The sequence below is a fragment of the Ursus arctos genome, unplaced genomic scaffold (assembly GCF_023065955.2).
Source record: "Ursus arctos isolate Adak ecotype North America unplaced genomic scaffold, UrsArc2.0 scaffold_34, whole genome shotgun sequence".
In the NCBI taxonomy this organism is placed as follows: domain Eukaryota; kingdom Metazoa; phylum Chordata; class Mammalia; order Carnivora; family Ursidae; genus Ursus; species Ursus arctos.
In genome coordinates this window covers 28,611,627-28,631,152 of record NW_026623030.1, presented here as the reverse complement: position 1 = coordinate 28,631,152, position 19,526 = coordinate 28,611,627, and the positions used below count along the sequence as shown (strand labels likewise).

At 52.7% G+C, this 19,526-nt stretch overlaps 1 protein-coding gene across 1 annotated transcript in view; it reads left to right on the top strand.

The window, feature by feature from the left end:
* The window catches only part of TMEM132D (transmembrane protein 132D), a 544,075-nt gene that overhangs the window by 457,172 nt on the left and 67,377 nt on the right, over window positions 1–19,526 (top strand). Inside the window, exon 5 of the mRNA XM_048221636.2 lies at window positions 6,520–6,663. Coding sequence (XP_048077593.1) covers window positions 6,520–6,663 — 144 coding nt within the window. The remainder of the gene's footprint in view (window positions 1–6,519; window positions 6,664–19,526) is intronic.

The following is a 19,526-nucleotide window of genomic DNA, read 5'->3' as shown; positions in this document are numbered from 1 at the left end:
AGCCTGGATGGTTCCCTGACCCAGCCCATCTCCAGTGACACCAGACCACTTTCCACATTTTCCTCCGGGGCTTCTCTGACATCCTGGGAGCCCTGCCAAGGGTGGTGTTGACACCCCCGGGGGAGTGCATGCTTCCAGCCTGTAGTCGGACGATTCTGGGAAGCCAGGCCTCTGGAGACGCTAGCTTCCGGGGTCTCAGCTGCAGGCTGGACAACACCAGCTCATGTGGGCTTTTCCCCCTTCCCATGCCTCAACTCCACTCCCACCCCTTGCAAATAAATTACCACCACCTAGAGCTGGTCCTTGGCTCTGTTTTCGGGGAGATTCAGACTAATGCAATATCCAATTTGCAAGTTGGCCAACTGAGGTTGATAATTGTTCAGAAATACTAAGTCTGCATCTCAATGAGAATTTGAAGGAAACCCTTTGAACCACCTTCCTGGTCATCTTTATTAATTAGGGTTCCTTGTAAGCAAAAGAAATTGATTCTGGTTAAGTTTGGATTTTTTTAAACTACTTTTGAGGTATGGTTGACATATACAAAACTGTGCATGCTTAGTGTATATAACTCAGTGAGTTTGGGGATCAGTTTACACCCCCATGAAACTAGCCCCTCTCTGGAGGCCACAGATGTTAACATCACCTTACAAAATTTCCCTTATTATAATTGTGTGTGTGTGTGTGTGTGTGTGTGTGTGTGTGTTGAGAACACTTGACATGAGAGCCACCCTCTAAAAAGGAGTTCAGAGAAAGAATATGGGCTCGCTCTCCCAGAGAATGGATGGCACAGAGAAAAGGCAGGAACCGGGCCCTTCATGGAAATGCAGATAACAGGGAAATGACAGGTTTTCAGGCGCTGCTGACAGGGAATGAGATCCCGGCATCCGAAGCTCCTGCCCACTCCCCTCGAGTGGAATTCCCATCCCGGGTGGGGGGAGAGGCTGACCATGTGGCTTCGGGGATGCCTGCCGCCTCCCGGGCGGGGGGAGGGTTGCTGTGTCTGTCTGTCCAAAGAGAAGCAATGCCTTCCCCAAAGGATTCTGATGTGCTGTTACGGAGAAGAGGTTGGGCAGACAAAAACAGAACCCTCCATCCCAGAGACTCAGAATAAACAGTGTTATTAGGAAATGTGCCTCGGTGCTTCCCTGAAGTCCTGCCTGGGGGCGAGCTTGCACCCCTTCTCGCGTCCTCCTTAGCGGCCACTGTAGGAAATGGTTCCTTTGTGTGGCTCTGAGTAAAACAAGTTACCAGGTAACTCTACTCCCCCCCCCCCCCGGAATGCCCATCTTCCCGTTTCCTCTCTCGGGGAGCGAGTGGTGTGAAGTCTGGGCGTGGGGGCCGCCGTGTCCCGGGGACTCTCGCCGATGCCGACCCGCCGCCAGCTTCCCACGCCGCGGGGAGGAGCAGCCATCCCGTCCGAGCCCCGCGGTGTTCGTTTAACGGCACATTTGCCCTTGTCTGCCCCCTCCCGTGGGATGCTCGAAGCTTGCCTGGGACGCTCCCGTTAGGACGGGGCAGCGATGCCACGAACACCGTATTTATTTCTATTCCTTCCAATCTTCCTCCTCTAGTCCAACACACGCGGCCCCGTCTCAGAGCCACGTATGAAAACGACACGTGGTCTCCCAAGGGTCTCCCAACGGTGAAGGCAAAACATGCTTTTCTCCCCGCTCCTTAGTGGCAAGAAGCTATTTGATTTGCTGGTTTCAGCCCAAGACCCGAGTAACATGAGGGCCTCTTTCTGGTGGGTGGTGTCAGACAGGACCGCGGTTATCTGAGAGCGGCAGGTTTAAATAAGCAAGATTTAGTCATCTTTCCTCTGCAGTGCGTTTGCAGGGAGCATCCAGGATTGACGTTGGGGTGCATCCAGCTAGTGTCCAGGTTCCTTCCCTTTGGCTCGGCCGCTGCACTGGCTTCCTGGGGCCATTGTAAGAAAGGACCACAATGTGGCGGCTGAAAACAGCAGACGTCTGTTCTCACAGCCTTCTGGAGGTTCCAGGCCAAACTCAAGGTGTCGGCGGGACCACGCTCCTTCTGAAGGCTCTTGGGGAGAATCCTTCCTTATCTTTCCAGCTGCGGTGGCTGTTTGCATCCTCAATGTTCCACGGCTTTCAGATGCACCACCCTGATCCCCGACCATGCCTCCCAGAGCCGCCTTCTGGGGGGCTCTGTCTGTGTCTTCTCATCTCATAAAGACACCGGTCATTGGAGGAGGGCCACCCTCGTCTGGGACGACCTCATTTGAACTTAACTCACCATTTCTGCAAAGCCCCTCTTCCCGAACAAGGTCGTATCCTGAGGTTCTGAGTGGACGTGAATGTTGGGGGGACGCTGTCCACTCTGGGGCAGCTGCCACTCACACCTGTGTTAATCAGACACTCAGAGAGGATGGACGGTGAAACGGCCATTGTCGTAAACTCTCCCACACTGTTGACTCACCGAAACCCGGGCAGACACTGTGGTATCCTCATTCCATCATTGAAGCTATTAGGCACCAAGTCAGGTGACCATCTGAGGTTTCACACCTTCCCTGCCCTTGACCCTAACGTGACTCTGGGCCATGTGGCTTTTAGCCCCATGCTCTCACCGTGGGGGAACAAGAAGCGGCCCCCAATCCAGGATCATCTGTGCTTGGCAGCAGGAAGAAAGGGAAAACACAAAAGAACCTTCAGAATCTGCTTTTTTTAACCAGATTTTTGGAAGCCTCACCAAGTGACTTCCATTTATATCTCATGGACCGGAACTGTGTCACAAATGAGGGACAGCCCCCCAAAAATGCATTAACTGTAGCTGCACATCTTGCAGCCTAAGACAAAATTCGGATTTCGCGAGGAGGGCAGAAAGGCAGGTGGACGTCAGGGGAGTGACAAACCGTGTCTAACACACACATCAGCCTGTGGGTGCATTTCAGGAGGCCCCCGGTGCGAAGTTCCTCTGCCTCCATCACCTTCCTCCCCTCCGTTTTAAAATTAATTCGGAAGGCTGATCGTCAGTCTGTGACTGTTCACGAAGCAGAAAATCAGGACGCCAGGAGGCATGAGGATATTAAACAAACAAACAAGCCCTCTGATTCTGGTTCCAATCCATCAGACCTCCGGATGAGACATCACTCCTCGGTTGTATTCCTCAGTCCTCCGCCCAGTGCACGTCCCTTACACCCCAGCACGGCACAGTGCTCCGGACCACCGTCCGTCAGGAGCTCCCTTGGAAACCAGGGACGGCTGCTTTGCCCACGCACACGGCAGGCTGGACGTGCCGGGGATGGCCGGCCCTGGGAGCAGCTCTCAGGAGGCGCTGTATAAATAACCCAGCTCCCTCGCCCCTCCGTAGAACTATTTTTAGGTGTGTATTTTAGGTAATTTCCCTGCAAGGGAATGTGTGAGGATGTAGCCCCACATATGGAAATATATAACACACGTGGTGTGCTTTGCAACGCGGCTCAGTCCCCGCAGGACCGGCTCCAGCTGCCCGCTGCGGTAGCTGGCGGATGCACGCACGCCTCCCTGGCTGTCTCTTCCCGACTCCCCTACTGACACTTCCTGAACACCCCCCCCAGTAAGCTGCCCTGCCCTTGAATCCTTTCCCCGAATGTTTCTAGAGGGGATCCGAACTAAGATGTGAGCTGTCATTTCTCTGGCAAAATCAGAACAGTCATGGTTTCCTTACAATAGATCATGAGTTGAAATCCAAGAAAAGTATCTGTGGCCTCTCTTACGAGGTTGCCTCAAATCACGGTCACCTTCTCCTCCCCTTTTTGCCTCCTCCTGGCGTCTGGAGAGCTTGGAGTCCTGTGGAGCTTGGGACACCCAGGGAGTCCTCGCTGGTGTGCCATGCACAGCGCCTAGGTCACAGAAGGGAGCACGGAGCTCCCAGGGAGGACTGAGATGGGGCTTTATGAAGACCTCCCTGCCTTGCTTTCCTCGCTCTGAGGGGCTGGGACAGGGGCGACCCACGGCAGTAAGGCAGCTGAGCTTTCCGGGGTTTTATGGGGTCTGATCGTCAGCGCATATGTGTGTCACGTCGCAACCCAAACCAAGGCAATGCAGGGCACTCCCACCACCTCTTGCCTGGAGACATGCCATTCACCTCCTGGAGAAAGCAGAGCGATGCCAGAGAGAGGGCTCGTGACGTCAGAGAACTGGGAACGCACAGAGAAGGCAGGGAATGCCTGACAGCTCCATCACTGATCCCCCTGAGATCCTGTAGGCAGAGCGACGCGTCCAGCCAGAGGCGCCCCCAACATCTGGGCCTGCACCTGCTCACCAGTGAGTCCCGGGGTCGGTCCTTACGGAGCTGACTCGGATGCACGGATGCATTAAGGGCCTTTTGGATTTTACTGTTGGAGCACAGATGCTGCTTAACTCTTCCACCAGAGATGTGCAAAATCATTCTCTTCTTCCCTGAAACTCGTGTCCAGAGTCATAATGCTGTGCTCCCAGTCTGTTCTTTCCTCCGAGATGAGCCGGTTTGGACCAGAGGGTCAAGGAGCGTTTTCCCGCTTCTTCCCAGAGCGTGAATGGTTCTCCTGGATCTCTGCCCTTTTAGTAGGAACGTAGACGCAGGTGTCCCCCGCCCAGCGGCGGCAGGAAGTAGCACCACCTTCTGACTTCATCCTTTCGTTCTTTTACTATGCTTGTGCCCAAAATAAAGTCACGTCAGGCTGGGAACTCACAAGGGAGGAGGACAAAACAAGTGTATAATCAATGGGCATTTAGAAGCTTTTGCATATTGAGACAGTATAAGGCATGGTCTTTGAAATTCAGGAACATTCCAAACTGTGGTCTTTCTTTCAGAATTAAATAATGAAAAAATATATATATATAGTTTCACATTCAAATCTAAACCAAATGAGCTAATTATAAGATGAACGAGTCCTATAAAGGAAAAATAAGATCTTACGTAAGAAATATAAAGTTAACATAAGGAAAACAGTTATGCAATGTTGGGATGATACATTTCTATTCCTTCCTCTGGCATGCTTCTAAATGGGAATTTGCGATTTCACATGAAAATCAAATTAGCAAGAACCTGGGCAAGCCTGGCCCTAACAGACGTATCTCTGGCCCCCGTCCTGGCGTCTTGCTGTCGCTCCACCGAGCATAGGCCAAACAAGGTCAGACCTACAGAAGAAACTCAGCGTTTGCGCCGACACAGCCCCTCTCGGGGGCACCACTGACCCGCAGTTACCAGCATTGAACAAGAACGCCATGGGTAAGAATTCAGGAGGCCAGTTGTACAGAGGCTGTGGGTTATATGGGGACTTTGATCTTGGTGTGATTGGGGGAGACAGTCGCTGCAGAGGGGAATGAGATGCACTTCTGTTTCTTGGGGCTCAGTGTTCTCCATCTGAGAAATGGGCTCCTGTGATCTTCTGGGGCCCTGGGGAGGAACTGAAGAAGGGAGAGGTGCACTGGGACAGGTGCAGAGTGAGGGTCACCGCTCAGTGTGTGGGACTTGCCGCCTGAGGTCCCAGGTCCGTGCACAGGACTAAGAGCTGGAGACCAGGGAGGCAGGGTGTGGATTCCAGTCCTCCCGGTCGAGTCCTCACCCACACGTCCTGCAGATAACGTATCGCTAGCACTGTGCCAGGCACTGGGGAGCAGAAAGCAGACCCGCCCCACAGAGCTCACAGCCCGGAAGAGAGATCACCGATTGACTAATTCTAAGTAAGACAGCAATGGTGTTGGAGGCCACAGAGGACATTCTGTGCTTGTGTCTCCAGGGCTCTGAGAGCAGATAACAAGGGCAAGCGGGGACATCCCAGGGGACACCTTGAGCTGAGTGACAAAGGCAGCGTTGAGCAGGCAAATGCATGTTTGGGTGAGTGTGTTTGTGTGTGTGCGTGTGTGTGTGTCAATGTGTGTGTTGCACGTATGTGTCATGCCAGGGGGGCTGAGCACGTCATAGGGGCCATAGTAGCATTCCAGATGCACACAGAGCCAGGACCCAGTAAGAGCCTGGAAAAGGGACAGCCAGGGCAACAGAGTTCTGAGAGTGAGGGTCTCCGCCTCCGCGTGCACCCTACTTGCGACACAGGCCGTGAGTGGTGCTAATCTCAGCTGCTTTTAGGGCACTTTTCTCCTCTAGCCAACAGTTCATGGCTGAAGGTGTTATCATTTTGTGTGAGTTCGTACATAATGGAATTGCTAACACATGGTCTCAACAGCTGGATTTCCTGGGTTCAAATCCCACCCTCACTGTTGCCTAGCTGTGGGACCTTGGGCAAGTTCCACAACCTCTCTGTGCCATCTGCAAAATGGACAGAACGCTAAGCCTGTTGGTCTGGTCTGAAAACCAGCACGTCCACTCTCGTAGAGGACTTAGAACAGCTCCCGGCAGGTGGCGAGGGGGGTCAAACACAGCACCAACAGTAACTTTGCTCCCGCCCCTCCCCATGTGATCCCCTTCCCCGTCTGTTCTCCCCGGGTGACTCTGGGCGGTGTGGGCCCTGGGGTCCTCTGTGGGGAGGGGGCCGCACAGGTGCAGGTGTGTGACAGAAAGGTGTGCTTGGGCTTCCAGGAGGCGGAGATCCTGAACACAGCCATCCTCACGGGCAAGACGGTGGCGGTTCCGGTGAAGGTGGTGTCGGTGGAGGAGGACGGCACAGTGGCGGACCTGCTGACGTCGGTGGAGTGCCGGTCGTCCGATGAAGACGTAATCAAGGCAAGTGGACACCCCCCTGCCCCCCCGCCGGGAGTCCGTGGCCAAGGCCAATTCTGGTGGGGCCGTCGCTGGTGTCAGGAGACCCTCCCCTGATTGGGATATGAAACCACTCTGGAGGCTGAGCCAGGTCTGTGAAGCTCCTGACCTTTCGTGTTTGCCAAGTGCCTGGGGCCTCGTCTCGGCCTCTGGGGAGGCCGTGGAGGGGTGCAGGGGCTGGGAAGGGGGCTAGACCCAGACTGGCGAGTGTGCGGCTGTGCTCTGGGATGATTGCATAGCGTGGAGCATGTCTGCAGAGTCAGTGGGGGGACCGAGCATGCACTTAGTCACCCCCAGCTGTGACTGACAGCCCCAGCCCAGGGAGGAAGAGAAGACACGGTCCCCACGCCCCTGGCCAACCTGGGAGTGCTCTGCAGCTCGGGGCACATGGGGGGCAGCCCTTCATTTACATTCCCTGGACCCCTTCTTTCCTGGCCTCTTCTCTCTCTTTATAATTGAATGCACAGATGAGGCGAAGCCAAGGCGTGCAGGGAGATGTGTTGGTGGGGGCACGCAGCCAGACCCCTTGTAGTGTGCTGCAGTCAGCGGGGGATGGGCTTGTCGTGCTGCTGCTGCCCACCCCCAGCTCAGAGCTGTGGTGGTGAACGCCGCCTGGCCCCTCCTCCGAGCCTGGGGGCAGCGGGAGGGCTGGAGGTGCATGCGACCCCTTCCCTCTGGGTCCCAGCAGCAGTCCGAGCTCAGTCACCCCGCTTGTGCTGGATGGGAGCTACTAAGCCCTCTGCTCTGCTGGGAACTCCAGGGAGCATGCCCACCCCCAGAAAGCAGGGGACAGATGCCGACTGAATCCCCACTAGGTGTTAGGTCCTGTTCACGATGGCAGGACCACAGTCAGAGGCATAGTCCCTGTCCTGCGGTTGGCTAGAGAGAAGACAGAGAAGGGAAGGGAGGACGGCTTTGTGACACACCACTCACCCCATTCCAGAATCCCTTCTGCGGGTACAGGGCAGGCCGGCCCTGCCAGGGGCACAGCCCTTGATTTCTCTCTCTCCCCACATCCAATCCCCCAGCAAATCCTGTTGGCCATGCCTTGCAGACGTGTCCAGGACCCGACCCTCCTCCACGGCATCGTGCCACCCCCTAGCCCGCGCTATCCCTCTCCCAGGCCCCGTGCAGTGACCTCCTCATGGGCTCCCCCATGGCCACCTCCTTCCCCGTAGTCTGTTCTCAGTGCCACAGCCAGAGAGTTCAAAATGTCAGTCTGATGATGTCGTTCCTCAGCTGCAAATGTCCATATGCTTCCCTCCCGTCTCAGAGGGGAAGCCAAAGTGATTGCAGGGACACTGAGGCCTGCCCACCTGCCTGAACTCTGATCTCACTCTTGCTACGAACCCATTTGTTCTCTCTGTTCCAGCCACACGGGAGTCTTTGCCTTTCCTCTGATGGTTCAGACACCTGGTGGTCCCTTTGCTCCAAACTCCCTTCCCTGCAGGGCTGCATGGTCCCTGGCTTCTCCTTCTCCCCAGCATTTCCTGGGCAGTGTTGGTTAAGTTGCCACACGTTCCCACAACACCGTCTTCTCCAGCCCTGCTCATTTTTTATCCATTGTATTTATTCCTCTAAGTTATATATGTCAATATATATTCCTGTATTTTCACATATATATTTTTATTTTACTTTATGGTCTGACTGCCTCACGGGGATATAGGTTCTGGGAGGGCAGGGCTGTTGGTTCTCTTCCTCCGTCGCTGTCCACCGTCGTGTACAACCCTGGGCAGATAGTACGCGCTTAACAAATGTGTGTGGAATGAACGCGTGAACAGCGCGGTAATCAGCAAGAAGAGAAAGCGTGGGTTGAATCACGGAAGCGTTCTCGCGGACGTACGCAGTGGAACACTGAGGGTGGGTCCGCACGCGGTCGGCCAGATGACACACACCATGGAAACACACTGCGGGCCGAGGGGCGGCGGGAACGAGGGTAAGGGACGCATTCTTGTAACAGCAGAGGCCGTGGATTCCTGTGAAGGGCGTTTGGGAATGTTCTCACTAGCCTCCATTCGCCCTCCTTCTGATAACAGTGATGTTTTCTCCAGAAAATTCCTCTGTGCCTTTGCCCTTAATCCATACAACATAAATGGTGCCTTCCAGTGGCCGGGTGACCCAGGGTGGCCACAAAGCCCTGTGTCCCTCTAGACGCCGTCATTGGCTCCAAGAGGGACCTGGTCCCAGTCCCAGCCATGGTGACGCCCTCTGGAGCGTCGGGCGTAAGTCTCATGAAAGAAGGGGTCCCCCTCCTTTATTCTTGTTGCTACCCTCCTTGACAAGACCTCCCGTAGCCACCAGGTGGTACCGCCTCCAGAAAGGGGCCGACAGAGAAGCCGGAGCCACTCTGTGGGGAAGCCACGTCCTCACGCCGGCTCCCGAGAGCCCAAGTCCCTCCAGACCATGCTGGCCTTTCCTGGACATTCCTGAGAATGGATTCCTTTGTGCAGAGCAGTCTGAGTCATGCTTGTAATACCAGCAAAGAAGTCCGCACTTGTCCAGATTGACTCCAGGGATCCCGGGACTCACGAAATCACCTGCAGAAACACGGGGGCTCGAAGACGTGCACCTGCAGCCCACAGATGGACACAGCCTAGAAGTCGGACCTCACCCCCCTCGGCTGTCTCTGTGCAGCTCCAGGGTTCACAGGTGCCAGGAGACTCCCTGGTGTTCATAATACTTTGGTGTCCTGCGGAGACCCTTGAGACAGAAAGCCCAGGGGTCCGTGGAGAAGAACCACACCGCCCCGCACGGGCTCCTGCAAAGCCTCTGAGCGGCACGATCTGCTTTAAAGCTCCAGTCTTCTCATTTCTGTTTGCTCTTTCTTCCTTCCCAGCCAGAGGCGGGATAAACCCGCGTGTTCTCCCCCGTCCATATCAAAACCTCCTCGCAGGAAATCCACTGGAAAAGTCATTTGCACTGAATTGTAAATTACGTGAAGGCATGTTACCTTATGCCTCCCAAGGATGCCAGGTTTTCAAAAGGCTACAGATCCCTAATGGATGCATTTCGGATGTCAGCAGTAATATCCGTTGTGATTCTTAGGGGTTGGAAATAACAGGAAATCCCACCCACACCGACTTCAGTTTCAGAAAAAAAAACCCAAAAAATATTGTTGGCTGATGTATTTGAAAAGTCCAGAGTTGAGGGTAGTTTATGGGGGTTTTATTCAGAACCTCAAAAGACATCATGAGAACATTCTTTCTCTGTCTCTCCTTCCCTCCCTCTCTCTCTCTCTCTCTGTCTCTTTCTGTCTCTCTCTCTCTCTCTCTCCGTCTGTCTCTATTTCTCTCTGTATTTCTCTATCTCTATGTCTCTGTCTGTCTCTGTGTCTTTGTCTCTCCCTGTCTCTGTCCTGTCTCTCTATATCTCTCTCTTTCTCTGTCTCTCTGTCTTTGTATCTCTCTGTCTCTTCGTCTCTCTATCTCCGTCTCTCTCTGTCTGTCTCTATCTCTCTCTTTTTTTTTTTTTAAGATTTTATTTATTTATTTATTTGACAGAGAGACAGCCAGCGAGAGAGGGAACACAAGCAGGGGGAGTGGGAGAGGAAGAAGCAGGCTCCCAGTGGAGCAGGGAGCCCGATGTGTGGGGCTCTATCCCAGGGACCTGGGATCATGCCCTGAGCCGAAGGCAGCCGCTTAACAACTGAGCCACCCAGGCTTCCCTCTATCTCTCTTTCTATTTCTCTCTGTATCTTTCTCTGTCTCTCTGTCTCTCTATGTCTGTATCTCTATGTCTCTGTCTCTATATCTCTGTCTTCCCATCTCTGTCCTGTCTCTCTATATCTCTCTGTCTCTGTCTCTCTCTGTGTCTCTCTGTCTCTGTCTCTATCTCTGTTTTTTTCTGTCTCTGTTTCTCTCCATCTCTCTATTTCTGTCTCTATCTGTCTCTGTCCCTCTCTATCTCTTTCTTGGTCTCTGTCTCTCTATCTCTCTCTGTCTCTATCTCTCTCTGTCTCTCTCAGTCTCTGTCTCTATCTCTCTGTTTTCCTCTGTCTGTCTCTGTCTCTCTCCATCTCTCTGTCTCTGTCTGTCTCTGTCTCTGTCTATCTCTCTCCATCTCTATTGCTCTATCTCTCTCTGCCTCTATCTCTGTCTCTCTGTCTCTCAGCCCCCACCTGCAGACAGAGCTCCTTCCTTCTGTGTGGCTTTGCTGCCACAGAGGTCGCCCCATGGGAGGGGATGGGTGGCTGGGGCCTGGCTGGAACCCCACCAGAAGGACAGCAGACCTTCCACACCAGTCCTGGGAACTGCTGTGTTGGGGACCCACTTGGGGGGCTTCCTTACCCTGGAGCCCACTGCCGCAGCCCAGCACCCTGATGCCCGGTTGTCCAAAGCCTCATCCCCCAAGCACATGACCTGCAGAGGCGAGACGGGGAGGGGAGGCTGGGCAGCTCCATGTGCTGTCAGCATGGAAGGGGAGCGGGGACCAGGAGAGCTTTGGGGGTGAGGGAATCGCGAGAATCCCCAGAGTGGCACCATGGACAGCTGCTGTGTCACAAGGCATGGGAGAGCTGTCACCGGAGCCCTTGGCTGAGTTCTCTTCGCTCTGGTCCCAGGCGCTCGCTGGGCTCCTAAATAGACGAGTAGCGTCCCTGACGAGGCCGTCCCAGCTGGACCGGGTGAGCCCACCCCCCACCCTTCAGCTCAGGGTCCTCCCCTGAATCTCCAGCAGACACACACCACTGGGAACGGGGCGGAACCCAGCCTGACGTGGTCTCCCAAGGCTGGGCCCAGCAGAAGAGAGCCACCGACCTCTGTAAGGGGAGAGAGAGCAGTTCCCGGATGGGGTGCGACACGGTACGGGCTGCGTAGACGAGCCGGGGCAGGGAGAGTGGCAGGCAGGGCCTCTCTGCCTGTCCCTCAGCCTCCCGGGTGTGGCGCTGGGCATGCATCTGCTGGTCGGCCACTCCTGGCAGGGGCCAGGGGCCTGAACAGAGGGAGCCGTGGGGGGCACGCGGTGCCAGTCCTGCAGGCCGCTGCTGGGCTTCATCACCGGGCCACACAGGGAGCCGCCGGCAGGGAGGGGCCGTTAGTCCTATCGTCACCCCCAGGCTATGCTCCTGCTCCTTGGGGCAGCTTGGCTGTTTCTCCCCAAGAGTTTAGCCAAATGGCCTTGTAAAGACCCCTCGAGGGAACGGGCATTAGCCGGGATCAGGGCTCCTCCTCACTGTCCCCACTGCCCCCTCCAAGCACTGCATCTGGGTCCCCTGCAGGGAAGAGCCCGTGGGAAACAGCTCAGCCCGGTAACCCTGTCACCTGCTGGGTAGGAACGCGATGCCTCTCGTACCCTGCTGTGGGGGACATGTCTGTGTTGGTGAACTGACCCCTCTTAGGCTCCGGGGCCCAGCGGGGGCTTGGAATAGGGGGACCTCCCAACACACCCCTTCTTCTGTCCGCCTTGTAGGCCACGACGTCCCCCACATCAGACATTTGGGATCTGTAGCTGCTGAGGGGGGTGGTGGGGCGGGAGAGGAAGGAAGGAAGACCGCCTGGGGGCGGGGGCGGCCGCTCAGTGTTTGGTGCTCTTTTATCCTCTATTTGGATGCCAGGTGACGGTGTTCCTTGCCGGAAACTGACTTCCTAATGCCTGAGTGTTGTTGCTTGATTGAGAACCAATGTGCTGGTTTATAGACGACACTTGTCTTCCCCACACACAGGCCCATCTGCTGGATTCCTGCCATTTTCCTCTGCGTCTATCGGTTTCTCAAACATAACGTGTCCTCTCGGCATCGTTGGGGTGCTCTTGACTCCCGCTACGGGTTACACGTCATAGCCGTGTTAACCCAATAATAATAGAAACAGTCTCTGTGTGTGTGTTGGGCACTCCTTATGAAGCTGACCAGCATCCACTTCTTTGATCCTTGCAACAATGCCGTGCAATAAGTATTATTGTTTTTTTCCGCATAAGGAAATTGAGACAATGAGAGGGTTTTTTTTTTTAATTGTGGCAAAATACACATAACATAAAATGCACCGTCTTAACCATTGCTAAGCATACAGTTTGGGGTGATAGGAGCGTTCACATGGTTGTCCATCGTCTCCAGGACTCTGGTCATCCTGCAGAAATGAAGCTCTCTCCCCACTGAGCACCAGCCCCCAGGCCCCTGCCCCTCAGCCCTTGCGTGCCTCCCTTCTAGGTTCTGTCTCCGTGAATGTCCTTCCTCTGGTGTCTGTCCTTCTGTGGCTGGTTGCTGTCACTCAGCTGTGCTCCAGGTTCATCCATGGGGGGGCCAGTGTCAGAATCCCCTCCCTTGTTCAGGCTGAATCATGCCCCTGCATGGACAGCCCACACTTGGTCCTCCACTCACCCGTTGGCAGACACCTGGGCTGCAGTCCACTCCCGGCTGCGTGTCATGCCACTGTGCACGTGCAGAATTCTGACACCGCTGCGGACACCGAGATGTATGGTCCCGAGTCCAAGTCCTGTTCCATTTTCGCCTCCATCCCTCATCCGCCAGGACGGGGTCTGGCGCCCGACGCCTGCCGTGGGGACAGTCGGGAATGCACATCTGTGCATTATTGTCCTCGGCTGTGCATGGCCAAGTTGAGTGGCACTGAGGGAGGCGGGACGGCCGCAGAACCAGACGCGCTCACCATCCATCACCAAACAGGGGCTTGCCCATCTCGGCTCAGGGACTCCACGCAGGCCTTTCCTCTGCAGGTGATTACTCACAGGGCGCTCGGAGACCTTGCGCTCCCGGCCAGAAATAACTCCTCCATGGATGGTTGCAATCCTTCCAGCAGAATTTCATGCTGTTGGATCGAGCATTAACATCTCCCTGAAATGCTTTGTTAAAGCAAATAACTTCTGGGAGAGGTGGCATGCCTCAATTCCTGGACATCTCTGTCCAAATGCACTTTCTTCTTTGATTGTAGAAATCAGGATGGACAGAGAGTCTGTCTGCTGGGGAAATGGGGCAAAATGGGTCAGAGGTGGAAGCCAACCTTTCCCTTTACCCTGGCTGAGCCCAGAGTGGCTTCAGCAAATGCACATCATGGCGCCAGCCCCGTGGCAGATGGACGCCCTCAGTAGAATTCAGCACGTGTCTCTGTTGCGTTCAGACATTGGTGCAGCAATCCCTTCCCAACACTGCCAGTTGTGGGCATAAGAGATAAAACCTCAAGCATCTACCTTCAGCTCAGGTCACCATCCCAGGGTCCCGGGATTGAGCCCCAAGTCAGGCTCCCTGCTCAGCGGGGCATCTGCTTCTCCCTCTCTCTCTACCCCTCCCCCTGCTTGTGCAGACGCAAGCTCTCTCTCTCTCAAATAAATAAATAAAATCTTAAAGAAAAAAAGACAAAACTTCTTTGTCACCTCTGACCTAGAAGGAACCCCCTGTGCAGTCCCCACTTGCATAGAATTTACATCAAGGATCCTGGAGTACGCAGACCAAGAACCACAAACCCAGCCAAATACGAGATCCAGGTGATAACAAATGTGTGAAGCGATAGGGGGCGGTGGGGTCTATGGCACCTGCCGCGTCCGAACGTGCAGCCGCTACCGTGCCCTACCTGACTGTTGACACACGGAAAGCACTCAGGGCACTTGAGGGTGTGGGCTCTTGTGCCAGGCTGCCTGGACTTAAATCCTGGCTCTGATACCTAGAGGTGAGAACCAGGGCTACATACTTAGTCTCTCTGTTCCTCGGTTTCTTCGGATGTGACGCGGGCATGGGGACATTCCCACAGCTGATTTGATTCTGCGTTGTGCCGGGAGGTGAATCTTATGTTCTATCACTTGCGTATTTGTCTTGTAAGTAGGACTATGCCTGTAGCCACATCGAGAACCTCAAGAATGTCCACACATGTTCTTTTGAGGTTGCGTTTGGAGCTGGCAGAGCGGGGCCATGCTTGGGAGGTAAAGTGGAACTTCCCCAAGCCTCCTCACTGGCCACTGCTCTTGGCTTTGTCCTGTGCCCCAAACTCTTTTCTCCACCAGCCATGAGAGCGTCCCTGTGGAAGCATGAGTCACACATCAGTTCTCAAGGTCCGCCCGTGGCTCCCCATCTCCCATCTCCCTCAGAGTAAAGGCTGGATGCCTTACAGTCGTCACCACGGCCCCCCCTCTGTCCTGCACCTTCCCTCCCTGACCTCATCTCCTACTCTTCCCCCAGCCCCACTGCTTCCTGTCCTCTGCCAGATGCACATGCAGCTCACCCTCTGCTTCCTCCGGGGCTCGGCTCAATGCCCCCCTCCCCACCTCCACCCCTTCCTCTGCCTTATTTTTCTTCATGGAACATAGCCCCATGATCTTACTGCATTTTTCCTTGTTCATTTGTTCACCGTCCACCTGTCCGAGGACAAGGGCTTGCTGGTTGGATCACTGCTGGTCTCCCAGCGGCTGCAGCAGCAGCAGCACCTGCCATCTCGTGGGCTCTCCGCCTAGCTGTGCAGGGGAAAGGGTCTTAGGAAGTTGCACGGGGAACCTGGGTGAAGAGTGTCATCTCTCTTCTGTCCAGTAGGAAAAAATCAGTTAACAACACAGAGCACTGTCCTCCTCATTTGGGTGAGGAGGTGCCCGTTTACTTACTACACCGTGGGGTTTCCCTGACCTTCATCCAAAAAAGCAGAAGCATCCCAAGGACGGTGGGTGGAACTCCTGGTGAGGCCCCAGGAGGGATGATGGACACTGACTTGATGGATAGTATTTAGAATTGTATGAAAACAGCTCTGTTGGTCCAGTTCAGAAAGAGTAAAGTATGTTGAGAAGGCTGTAGAGAGAACATTCTGGATGGGACAGGGATGAAGTGAGCAGGAAAGGGATCCAGCCTGATTGCTACTCCGTACTTTCCATTTCCTACATGAATGAAGAAGTGTGACAGGTAATTGGGATTCTCTGGAGCTCAAATGGGAACAGGAAGCCGTGGGGCGAGAGTCCCTTTGGCCGACACGGGGTAGGCAGTTAGACTCAGCAGGAGGACCAAGCACCGGCCCTTACGTCCAAGGCTTTAAAGATTAAAACGACAAAAGTCAGACGTTAGAAGTCAAAGGATACATTCATGGCCAAAAGGGCTTCAATTTAAAAGACTTTCAAGAGTCCTTTTCACCTTGGGTGAATTTGGCCTTTCTGCAGTAAGATGTGACTGTCCTGGGCTTGGCCGTCCTTACCCTGAGTTATCTATGCGTGAGCACCACTGATGCTTTCAGAGAAATTGTGTACTGGGGACGTGTCTGACACATTTCTGAGAGCCCGGGCTAAACCGGAGGCCTGGCGTGTGGTAGCTATTTGTTGAGTGAATGAGTGAATGGCAGAATAAACCTAGATTTGTATTTAAACATCGGGGAACATCTAGTGGTGTACAAAGTATCACACACGCATCCCTGCTTCCCTTCCGTGGTCTTTCTGGTTAAGTGGACTTTGTTAACACACGTACGTTGTGTTTGCTGGACTACTGTAGTACGGTTGGGTCTGGGAGGTACCGGTGGCTGAATGCTCAGGTGCGCGCGTCAGCTAGACACAGCTGGATCCATCAGCTGCACTCAGAGGCACACCTGGACCCAGACACTGGCTGGGAACCACAGGTTCCCTGATGGGCACCACCTGGTGGCGGCAGCCCAAATTGCAGGCGTAATGCCTCCCAGGATTCTAACATTCCTGTGACGGGGAGCCTTGCTAATTCCCCTCCATTTCTGTGATGGAGGTTATTTAGTTGACTTGTAGGTCTGTGACCACAAACACGCTGTTAGATGAAGGAGGAAAACCTATTGACAAGAGGTGCATTAAGGCATGAGACACAGGCTGTCACTCATTTTAAACCCTCTAACTCAGCACTCAGGCGGTTAAACTCTGTGGATCCAGTGTGTGTAATTGGCACAAAGCCATTGTATTGGTTTTTCTTTTTTTTAAACCCAGCGTTAGAATGGTCGTGTTTTGCCTGATGATTTAGGAGTCAAACTTCCCCTGGTGCTAAAATGGGGCGGGCAGACGTCAGCTCGAACATCACATTTTGAATGGAGCTGAGCTTACCACACACCTGCTGTGATACAAGCCCCAACGTGCAGCAGAAACTCTCGTTAATGAGGGGGGTGTTGGATAATTAGTACCAACCCTGTAGCATCCCTTGCCTTCTGCTTCTACAGAGGTAAATCAATAGGGGGGAAAGGTGGCAAAAAGGTACATGTAGAACCCAAAATTAGAGATTATACTTCTCCAGAAGGGTTTTTTTTTTTTTTTTTTTTTTCAGGGTCTTACCAGAATTCCTGTCTCACAAGAACTTGAGGTAGAGTCTTGACTTTAATCTTAGGGTGAGTTACAGAAGCTTCTGCTGTCTTTCCCCTGAGGAGAAGGTCTTTGATCCAAGAAGAGAGAAAAGGAAAGTACAAGGAGGTAGAATGCGTGTTTGTGACCAAAAGGAAAACCAAGCTCAGGGCCTTTCCCAGTAGAGCTGGTGAACCAGATTTCTCACCCTGGACGCGGTAGGCACGGTCCGTGAGACAATCAGCCTGGTCCCAGATCCCAACTGCGGACCCTCAAACCTTTGAGCAGCGTTTCTTGGGACACATCCGCCAGGATGGAGCCCCGGAGATCTACTCCAGAGAGGCCTCTCCGGCAGGCTTAGACAGGGGTCACATAGAGCAGCAGGACAGAGGGGAGGACCAGCCCGGGGTCACAGTCACCCACTGCTCTACGTAAAAATAGTCTTTTTAAAGAAAACAGATAGTAGTTCTGGTGGGAGATCATAATGCAGCAATTCTTTGTTGCTCATTGAAGGGAGAGATGAATGTTCTGGTTGCCAGGCATAGAAGCAGCATGGCTGACATTGTCATCAAAATCTGGAGGCAATATATACAATGGAATATTACTCAGCCATCAGAAAGAACGATTACACAACATTTGCAGCAACATGGACAGGACTGGAGGAGATTATGCTAAGTGAAATAAGTCAAGCAGAGAAAGACAATTATCATATGGTTTCACTCATTTATGGAATATGAGAAATAGGAAGATCGGTAGGAGAAGGAAGGGAAGAATGAAGGGGGGGTAAACAGAAGGGGGAATGAACCATGAGAGACTGTGGACTCTGGGAAACAAACTGAGGGCTTCAGAGGGGAGGGGTGTAGGGGATTGGGATAGGCTGGTGATGGGTATTAAAGAGGGTACATATTGCATGGTGCACTGGGTGTTATATGCAAGTAATGAATCATGGAACATTGCATCAAGAACTGGGGATGTACTGGGGCGCCTGGGTGGCACAGCGGTTAAACGTCTGCCTTCGGCTCAGGGCGTGATCCCAGTGTTCTGGGATCGAGCCCCAGTTCAGGCTCCTCTGCTGGGAGCCTGCTTCTTCCTCTCCCACTCCCCCTGCTGTGTTCCCTGTCTCTCTGGCTGTCTCTATCTCTGTCAAATAAATAAATAAAATCTTAAAAAAAAAAAAAAAAGAACTGGGGAGGTACTGTATGGTGACTAATATAACAAAATAAATATTAAAAAATGGAAAAAAAATAAAGAAAACAGATGAAGACTTCAGAGACCCAACATTCAGAAGGTATTATGGAGGCTTCCATATGGGAGTTAAAATTAGAACCATACTAGGATGTTTGTAACCAGTCCAACGAAGGGTCTTAAGTATAAACATAAATTATTCAACAAATATTTACTGAATTCGTGATACATACAGGACACTGTTCCAGGTCATGGCTGTAGGTTGAGCCATGAAAACAAAGTTCCTGACCTCATGACAAGGAAGATAGGAAATCCTATTTATACAATTATAGGAGATACATATATAAGATCCTATAGGCTATTTTTTCATAAATATAACTTCATAAATGTTTTCTTCATAGAGGAGGAAAATAGATATTTTCATATATATATATAATATCCTATATACCTATGTATATAACTTCAAATGTAGATAGAATATATCCTATTTCCTATACATATAATTTCATATATTATATAGTTTGACATATACAGATTTCTCCATAGAGGAAGAAAACAGGATCTATAGAAAGGGGAAGGGAGATGAATATATGCATATATATCTCCTATTTACATATTTGTATATATCACATGCATAAGCTATCTACATTCTATATAGATAGACTTTCATATGTAGAGTTTCCTTTATAGAGGGGGGAAAATAGATGTTTTTACTTTTTTATATATCCTATACGTATATATTTTTCACATTTATATTTTATTATGATATATATCTTCTATAATAGTTTCACATATGTAAATATCCTATTTTCTTATATATATTTAGCGTATACCCTAGATGTCATATGTATCTCTTGTATCATATACAGCAGTTTTATATATATGTGTGTGTGTTTGTATATATATGTATATATACGTATGTTCTATTTTCCTCCCCCGTGCCTTCTCAGCAATGTGTGTGGGTATGTGTGTGTGTGTGCACATACATGGATATGTTCATACAAGAATATAGTTGCCTCACTGAGAAGGGGATTTGGAGGAGCGAGCGAGTCCGGCGGTAAAGCAGGCAGGAAGGGAGAGCGTTTGCGGCAGAGGGAATAGCAGGGACGGGCTCTCAGGCAGGAAACACCTGGTGTGCTCTAGCGCCCGAGGACCCCCAGCGGAGGGCAGACGATGCGAGACGCGGTGTGGAGCAGGCGCACGCCGAGGCAAATTGCGGCTGGCAGGAGGCAGGACCGAGCCCTCTCCCTCTCTGCAGACTGTGGCCAGGCCATGAGGCCAGGGCAGAGGGCGCTGTCCAGCTGCTGCTGTGCTGAGCCCAGGCAGCTGGTGCTGGGCTCTCTTGACGCCCTTACAATCTCTTGGTTTTCCACTGCCGTGAAAAAGTGCCACGCCTGTATTGACCTAAAACAGCATTTATTATCTTATGGTTTTGTTGGTTA